At 35.8% G+C, this 9,696-nt stretch overlaps 1 protein-coding gene across 1 annotated transcript; it reads left to right on the top strand.

The window, feature by feature from the left end:
- Window positions 1-1,903: 1,903 nt before the first annotated feature.
- Window positions 1,904-6,940, top strand: LOC127524009 (putative carbonic anhydrase 3). The gene is made up of 9 exons (XM_051915283.1): window positions 1,904-2,106; window positions 2,359-2,428; window positions 2,543-2,569; window positions 3,025-3,195; window positions 4,281-4,432; window positions 4,526-4,606; window positions 4,677-4,749; window positions 4,834-4,997; window positions 5,999-6,940. Exons 1-9 carry the CDS (start codon window positions 2,104-2,106, stop codon window positions 6,320-6,322), a joined length of 1,065 nt encoding a protein of 354 aa, XP_051771243.1. The 5' UTR covers window positions 1,904-2,103; the 3' UTR covers window positions 6,323-6,940.
- The last annotated feature ends 2,756 nt before the right edge of the window (window positions 6,941-9,696 follow it).

Here is a 9,696-nt window from a genome sequence, read left to right as displayed (position 1 = left end):
GTTGGGCATGAGTGTTTCATTTATCTCACAAGCTCCACTTATGAATTCAACCTTGTAATGCTTTATGGAGTGGTGTAAGAAGAGTGAAGATGGCACAGCCTAGAGGGAATACTGTCTCTTAATATGGCCTCTTCATGCTGGTAAATGACACTAGTGATAATTTTGGGCTTGTGCATTCAAACTTCAGTTTAAGCAGTTGAAGTCAAAACTAGATCTTCAAGACCAATACCTGAATCCAAACCCTGTCAGTCCAAATACCAGGCTGTCCATTTAATATAGTCGCTGAAATACGGCACTGCCACAGTACTTATTTCTTTTGTTTTTGTGAGGGGTATTAAACAATTTCCTTTCACAGTTGCTGCTTTATTTTATTTAACTTTGTTTTTTTGTGGTGTTACAGAAAAGTTACTTTAAGAATTTTATGCAGTAAACATTCATTAATATGGCCATGAACTGATTTTTATATTGAAGTTTAACTGGTTCACTGTAAAAAGTAATATGCTCTATTTACTCAAAATTGTGGCAACAGATTACAAGCAATATTATTAAATTCAACATATAAGAATCGAGTTAGAATTAATCAAATTAAATCCTTAAAAGTCAACCATTTAAAATGTGTAAAATTAGCAAACACCATTACAAAAACCACAAACTGACATCATAAGCAAAGAGTGAAACTGGCCAACTAAATGGAACACTGATCCCCATAATGGCAACCAAACATTTACAATAACATTAACATCAACATCTAAACCTCTGTTACTTCATGTGTTTCTCTTTCCTTCAGTGATTCTGCTTGTTATCAGGTGTCTTCAATGTTGGCAATAAAAAAAAACGAGTTCTTAATTCACCATTGACATCTGTCTGTTATCCAGATATTTTGTCTACATTTCACTTAAATTTTACTCATTTTAAATGGTTTACATTTAAGGAATTAATTTGATTAATTCTAACTCAATTCTATTTGTTGAATTTAATTAATAATATTGCTTGTAATCTGTTGCCACAATTTTGCGGAGTAGATATAGCGTATTAGTGTTCATTTAAAAAAAAAACAAAAAAAACAGCATGTTAAAAGACAAGTTTTAAACTTTATGCCAGAGAGTTCATGAGTAAATAGATATAAATGGATATATTGTCAGATATAAATTTTATTGGTATGGTAAATTATTCAAAAATATAAAAAATGAATAAATATTAAAATAGTGATGTAACATCATTAAGAATGCACATTAACAATGAATGAAAGTATATTTATAAATTGACAGCCTGGTTTCACAGACAGGGTTTAGATTAAGCCAAGATTAGACCTTAGTTCAATCATTTAAGTAGCTTTTATAAACATGCTTTAAAAAAAAACATTACTGGTGTACATCTTGAGACAAAACAATGGCACTGATATATTTTAAAATGTCAGTGCAAGTTGTTTTCAGTTAAAAACTGCATAAATATGCATTTTAGTCTTTAAGTCTTGTCTGAGAAACTGGGCAAACATTTACCAAGATAACCCCAAGATTAATTTGTTCTGCAGAAGAAGAAATTCATACAGATTTGTATTGACATAAGTAAATGATTGACTTTTTTTTTCCATTTATGAGTGAACAATCCCATTGTTTGTTAATTTTAATATTTATCAGTTACTTTTAGCATTTTCCTAATGAGCTACTTGAACTTAAATGTGTATTTACTTATACTTAAATACTGTATAATGATTGGATATTTATTACAAAACTGACTGTCTTTAACAACATTTCTTTTCCCTAATAAAAAGGATACTCTTAAGTTTGTTTCATCTGACACGCATAAAAGAAACTGGACATCAAACTACCGGTCAGGGGGTGGAGTATAACAGTGACATCATCAAACACCTGAACCAAATGGGCCTTAATCACACCTGGTACCACCAATTAAAACATTTTGATGCCTGTCCATAGTCATATCTTTGCACATTTCAGGACTTTGATAGCATTTGAGAATAAAGCTTTCACACATGCAGTAGTTTTCTAACAGGGCAATACAGGAACCAGGTTTTGGTTTTTAATGTGAAGAGAGGCAGCCAAGTGCAGTATTCAAGGACTGGTGAAGTCAATTTAATTGACTAAAATGGTAAGATAAGAGTTTATGTATTCACAAATATGTGGTATAAAAAGAAATGCATATATAAAAAAAAAAAAAAAAAAAAAAAAAAAAAAGAGTTCACTGAAATGGCATTAAATCTGTGTGATGCTTATTGGTTTGTTCTGGGAAAGAACTTTTATTTCGATAAATCCTTTAGTTGAAAATTACATAACAGGACTGAGTGTTTGTATTACTTATGTTGTTTGTGGGTTATTTTTTATTTTATTTTATTTTTTTTAGATGAATGCTTTTGTAGCCTGCCTTGCAGCTTGTCTGTGGCCGGTGGTGCACACTGCACCAACCTCTGTGTGTAAGTGTTTGTTCATTTGTCATTTGGTTGCGTTGTCACTTCTCTGATTGTTACTTCACTGTATATTATGTCATGTTCCAAACATTAATGTCTCTTTTCATTTGCCTTTTTCAGCATGGTGCTATAACAGGCCGTCCTGTAGTAAGTTGTTTTTTCCGACCCATGTTTAACCTAAATAGTACCATAACAGAGTTAATTTATAGATCTAATGAACTTAGGGGACAGATGTGGCCTAATGGTTAGAGAGTTGGACTTGTAAACTGAAGGTCATGGGTTCAAGTCTCAGTACTGGCAAGAAATGTAGAGGGAGTGAATGAACAGTGCTCTCATTACTAAGGTGCCCTTGAGCAAGGCACCTAACCCACCAATCACTCCCCAGGTGCCGCAGCAAATGTGTTCTCAATACTCACTGTGTGTGTTTGCACTTGGATGGATGAAATGCAGAGCACAAATTTAGTGTATGGGACACCATACTTGGCTCACTTCACTTAAAATGTAAAGTTATATCTGAACAAGTAAACAAAATACTTCACTGTTACTGTTGATACTAATAATGGTGTGAGGATGTTTAATTACTTTTTTTTTCTGCATCTCAGATGATGTCACTTGGCCCACAACTGCAAGTAAAGACTGTAACGGCACTCATCAGTCTCCAATAGACATCGTAACCGCCAATGTCCAGGCTAATGCTAATCTGACCTCTTTCAACTTCACTGGCTACAATGACAAAACGACTTTAACTGAGATTAAAAACACTGGCAAGACAGGTGAGTAGATCTCTTTATTCTCTTAATTTTATTCTAGTTTTGTGCAAGACAGGTCTTTTCATACCGAATGTTTTTTGCGTTAAAATGCGAGAACCAGGGCAATAAAACCAAAAAACAAAACCAAAAAAAAAAAAAACTGAGTGGCTGTTTACATGACGCCATTTTTAACTAAATTGCATTTTGACTGTTCATTGACACGACAACTGAATTTTTGGGCCCTGAAAACTAGTTTCAAAGTGCAAGTTTTTGAAAATTATACTGTTCTTGTTTCAGTGTAAAAAATGGTGACGTCATGCGTGTGCGTATTACGTTAAGTCTGTGGATGCATAGTGTTTCTTTACAAAGTGACATCGCCACCTACTGGCCTGGCAGCATAATACAGCGGTTTTAATATTATTTATTTATTTATTTATTTATTTATTTATTTATTTATTTGGATCTGTGTGAAAGGGGATCGTTTTGACAATATTGTCATCTGTAAATGAGAAATGCAAAGGAAGAACTCGTGTAAATTCTCAATACAAATCTGACTTCACCACTGACAATTTAAACAACTTAGTTGTTAATATAATACTACAGTATCTTGAGGTAATTCCCTGAATTCCTGAATATTTACAATACAATCCAATATTTCCCTAAAGTATAGTGACGGCGTTCCGTCAAGAAGCTACTATCACTACCTCAATCACACTTTAGCCATTACTTTTGTTGTCTTTTGAGCGTAGGATCTTCTATTTCTTAGCTGCGCAAGAAGCTTGTTGTAGTCCCTACCAGTTTTTTTTGTTGTCCTTAAACAGCGAATTCTTTAAAAGAAAATCTCCCTTTGCATTGAACTTTGAGCATTGTGTACTGTTTATGCTTTAACAGCAACATTACACACTAACTAAAGTTAAAGTGAAATCATAATCAACCACCCCTTTACAGGCATCCGTCTAGCATATTTGCACTGAAAAACAATATAAAAGTACCGCTGTGGAATGGAATAACACGTTCTGTGTGAACGGCCCCTTACTGAATCTTTTGATAGGAAAGCGGCTATGAACAGAATCTCACGGTGTTCAGTTTGTTGTGATTTTGCTCTTCAGTTAAAGTTACACTTGATCACAAAAGAATGCATGTGGAAGGAGGTGATCTGCCAGGCTCGTTTGCCAGTATGCAGTTTCATCTCCACTGGGGCAACGGCAGCACCATGCCTGGATCTGAACACACTGTGGATGGCAAACGATACCCTATGGAGGTATGAATACACTGTAATGTAATGTAATGTAATGTAATGTAATGTAAGGCTTTTGTTTTTATTACTGGTCTTATAAAAGGTCTTGCATTTCAGTTGCATATTGTAAATAAGGCTGAGCGTAATGGTGGTGTGACTGGTGATCCAAAATTGGCAGTTCTTGGCATCTTCATTGAGGTATGTTGCCTTTTCCACTCTTATATTTGTTTTCAATTTTCAAGTGTTTCAATTGTAATGCCATCCACAGGCCTCTAATGACACTGGGAAACCGACAAGCTGGAAGAACTTGACATCTTATCTTGTGAAAATTGCCAATGCAGGTTTGGCCATGATCCTACAGTATGAGGAAAGTGGTTGCATAAAATATGTTGGTAGTGTTCATAAATGTGTTAATTGTGTCTAAGGTGATAAAGCACGCATTTCCCACAATATCTCCATGGATGATCTGCTTCCTGGAGTGGACAGTGCTAAATATTACCGTTATCTTGGCTCTTTGACAACGCCAAACTGCACTGAAGGTGTGTTGTGGACTATCTTTAAAGATCCAGTCAAAGTCAGCCAGGATTTGGTAAGCCTACACATGCAAAGTATTTAGGCCTAAATTTAAAATTTAAGTTTAATTTGTGGAGTTTCCATCAATTTAGATTAACACTTTAATTTTCTCATAAAATAAATTACACATCTCATTTCTCCAAGAGTTTGAGAACTGTTTGTTCGAAAATTCAGTCTCTCTTAACCCCTCTATACTGCTAGCTGATTCTGCTTTGATTGGTCAGACGCCCCAGTCTGTTGTGATTGGTCTACTGCTTACAGCGTGTCGGAAATGAAACGCCTATTATCATATCTGAATTTCAGCTCAATGATTAAAATCAAATGCCATGATTTTGAGTGCAGAAATCTAACCCATTTCATTTTATGTATGACTGACCTATGCATTACATTAAGGAAAGTCCCTTTAAGACGCGTCATTTAACTCGGCGGCCATCTTTGAAACGCCTCTCGGGCGTTCAAGTGCAGCTCCTATCTCTTTGAATGGGGAAACATCAAATTCTCCAAAGCTCTTTGCCAAGCTTTCAATTAAATTTCATATTTGAAGTCACCAATGAAAACTGACAACCCAAATAAATTTTCAAAAACGTTTGACAGTGCCAAAAAATGGTATTTCATGTGCAGTCCTAAATGCGCGTCTCTTGTCTCATTTCGGAGGCACGTCTGACTGTTTCTATAGGAACCGGAGCTTCTAACGGCCGCTGCAGTGACGCAATGACTTTACCAATCGGCGATTAGCTCTTATTTAGAAGGCGGGACTTATTCCGCCATATTGTGCGTTGCACTTGCTCCCATTCAAAACAATACGAGTGACGCGTCTTATTTTATATTATAGTCTTTGATTTAAGCTTATTTAACTGTAGCCCAAATGGATGGAAATACATTTTTAAAATTAATTTGGGCCTAAATTCATTTGAGTGCAATTGGAATAAGAGACCTCATTTTATTCATCTTTGGTTTCATTAAATTGCAAACTGTTCACAAACTCATTACATTTTATTTTTTATTTATTTTTTTAAGATTGACCTCTTCACTACGACGGTCTACATCAACAAGACCACCAACTCTCCTCTAATGACCAACACTTTCAGGAGTGTTCAGCCTGTAAATGACAGGATTGTGATGTCACAGGTACCAGGTACCAAAACTACTGGCTTGCTCACACCAACTAGGCCGACATCAACTGCAAAACCAACTAAACCAACATCAGCCACAAAACAAACTACACCAACATCAGCCACAAAACCAACTACACCAACATCAAGCACAACAAACCCATCCCAGGCTCTCGTGTGCCCACTTGTGAGTCTTGTACTCCTGTACGGCATCCTACCTTTGTTCTAAAACTGATCCACGAAATTAAGGTACTTTTTAACTGATGACTTTGGACCTGATGGTATAATCCATTTAAATGTTTACAGATGGGTTTAAAAAAGCAATGTAAATTTTATCTGGTTTAATGTATAGTTCTTAGTGTTGTCAAGGTTTAATATTGTGGAAAGATTTCAGTGTTTTTCAGCTAAATGCTAGTTTCCATGCTCTCAGCTTGTTTCCTGCAACTGTTTCATATGGATGTGGATGTCTCGCAGGTTGTGCACTGAAGGTCTTTGGTTGAAGTGCTGGGCATGTTGTTTTTTTTAGTGCACAGTTTTGAAAAACATTTGAGGTGCATGTGTTTGGACTTTTAGCGTGAATGCACTTGTTTTAATATTTAATATGACAATAGTGTCAGCTTTGCAGTTTGAAATGGAAAGTAAGCAGTGAATGTAGGCTACAGGCTGAGTGTGTGTGTGTGTGTGTGTGTGCGTGGGGGGGGGGTGTATCTGGTGGTTGTTTTGACATTTCACTCAGGACTATTTTGTAGATTTTCACTGGTGTCATTGTTGAGATTGAGTTTTGTTTGTAGTGCATACAAGGTTTTTTATTTATCCCCCTCCACAAAGGTGTCATTGTCTGCTGTGGCAGTGTGAATGTTTGAACTTCAGTTTGTGAAAACCAGTCTTTTTTTTTTTTTTTTTTTCATGGGGGAAAAACTTCATTAAAATTAATAATTGTATCAAATTTACTGTTTTACTTTTGTGCTTGTTTTATTCTTTGTCATTTTTAAAGGGTTAGTTCACCCAAAAATGAAAATCCTGTCATTGCTCACACTCATGTCGTTCCACACATGTAAGACCTTCGTTCATCTCTGGAACACGTATTTCAAAAATATCTTGAGCTCTGTGACTCGTCCATAGACAGCAATTTAACCACCAGTCAAGGTCCAGAAAGGTACTAAAGACATCGCTAAAATAGTTAATGTGACTGCAGTGGTTCAACTTTAATTTTATCAAGCAATGAGAATACATTTTGTGCAAGCACAGTCCACATTGCTGAGAGCAACGTTTTGATAAATATGAAAGTGTGCTGCTTTTCTCTCAATAACAATATAAACACAACAAAAGACAGTGGAGAAAACGGCAGTTAAAAAGCATATAATCATGGCTAGGTGGTTATGTTTGCACAAGCTTTGCAAATCACCGGCATCATGTCGACCGATGAGGTAATTAAAAACTTATGCTAGTTTATGCTATAAAGTATATGAGATCTGGATATCTATAGATCTGGGTGTGAGACCTATATTTTGAATTAATCCCTTTTCTGTGTATGATATTGACATTACAGTACAGAATGGCTTTTTTTGGCATTATGCTGAGCATTAAGCGTTAGTCCCTGAGCGGAAGGGAGGCTCTTGGCTCTTCACATAAAAATCAGTCTACAGGCTCTCATAGACCATTCCCGAGTTCCTAGGTTGTCTAAGTTTCGTTACAAGCTGTTAACACTCTGGCAATAATAAAGCTTTTTTTAAATGCGTAAGAATTCTTACATTTCTAGTGATCATCTAATTATTTTTGCAAAATATTTTAACATGCAGATATTTTAAAAACTGACCAGTAAATCTACAGCCTGTCTTCTAATGTTTCAAGACTGTGTTCCAAATAATATATGCACGATGTACTCTACAGTCTAGTTAGTATATGAATTTTATAAGGTAATTTGCATGAAGTATCCTACATTCCACACTTAACAAAAAATTAAGTGCATCATTGGTGCATTTTCTTTTTGGAATTTTCAGTGTCAAAACACTACTCACAGTGTTTATAATACAAAATGGCATAGAATAGTGCATAAGTACACATTAGAAGCAGAAAGATAGATCCTCTTCATATTTCTGGGGTCCTCAAAGTCATCATAGTTGGGTGAACAGGATGCTACAGCAAATATGATTTGCATTTTCATTTGCTCCAATGACAAAAGAGAAAAATCACAATAGCATTTTGAAAACATTTTTAAAAAAGAGGTTTGATAGATTACCATAATCAATCAGAAGAGAGAAATGTCAAATTAAAATGATTAAATAAATGAAAAACAAGCTTTGCTATGTTAATGATTATGGAAACTCAATATCCATTTGGAAAAGAATCCATCTGGTTGGAGGAGACTGGAATCCTTTAGTTTACATAACACTGGATTGGCTTTCATCTTGATGTCTAGGACAAATTGATATCAACATTTAGAATGAGAAAAGTGTGGGCGTTGAATAAACTGAAAAGATCATTTGAGATAAAATTTCCCTCCCATGTGGCTCAAATGGGTTGGCCTGCCATTAACTTTCTTTGCCAGCTGATGTTTCCTATGGCCACGAAACTCATTACATAAGAGGAAAATGTTTCTAAACACATGCAGGCACAGGCCTCACACAATACGTCCCCTGCAATATCTTTTGTATGACTTTGTATTGTTAATTCAGTAGTGCCGTGGACAAACCTATTTAGGGCCCACGCTGGGGCAAATTCAGAAAGGGCCGACACGGAACCCGTGGACAAACCCATTTAGGGCCCAGGCTGGGGCAAATTCATGAATGTTTGGCTGGACTAAGAAAGTGAAAGTAAAATTGTGTGTGTGTGTGTGTGTGTGTGTGTGTGAGAGAGATAGAGAGAGAGACGGAGAGAGACCGGGAGAGAAAACACCATATACAAAGATGTGAAGTGCACTCATTTTAATATAAATGGGAGAAGTGCAACATGAATATGGTGTACCCACGACATACCCACAAGTTCATGTGTCATTATCTCAACATCGAAAGATTAAGAAGTCCTTATTAACTGACAAGTGAACTAGTTTTCCTTGACACATCATTAGAGTTCATCATTAGATTTCCATCTTCTCAATCAGTCATTCTTTTGAGTCAATCTTTTCAAAGATTCAGTTGATCCGGTTTGGCCGAATCAATACATAGTTGTTTAATATAATCTAAAACCTGAATATAACCTTCAACTGTATAAAAGGCCACACACCAAGCATCAGAACTCTGCCCAGCATGAAAGCCCCATTGGAACACAACCTAATACACTCTTTGTTAACAGAACAATAAGTAAAACATGCCTACACATTGTGATATTGTATATCTATCGTTATCAATCTGAAACCTTAAGGCTGTTGATGTAAGGTAAAAATGATCCGGCAATGGTTTTACAGGTGTGGTACAATGCTGCTGCATTACAACACAGCTTGTTTCACAAGTTTCACAGTGGAACTCTTTGTGTGAAGTTTCATCCAAATATGTCCTTATTCGAATGATGTGAAATTCAAGCTAATTTTCACAATTGAGGCCTATTAATTAAACCGTAAAGGTCTCAATTTAAGAACAAAGATGGGATTTACAGGAAGTGTTTATT

Source organism: Ctenopharyngodon idella, chromosome 12, assembly GCF_019924925.1.
Source record: "Ctenopharyngodon idella isolate HZGC_01 chromosome 12, HZGC01, whole genome shotgun sequence".
Lineage (NCBI taxonomy): Eukaryota > Metazoa > Chordata > Actinopteri > Cypriniformes > Xenocyprididae > Ctenopharyngodon > Ctenopharyngodon idella.
The sequence above is the reverse complement of the archived record's forward strand: the minus strand, read 5'-3'. Positions and strand labels throughout refer to the sequence as shown.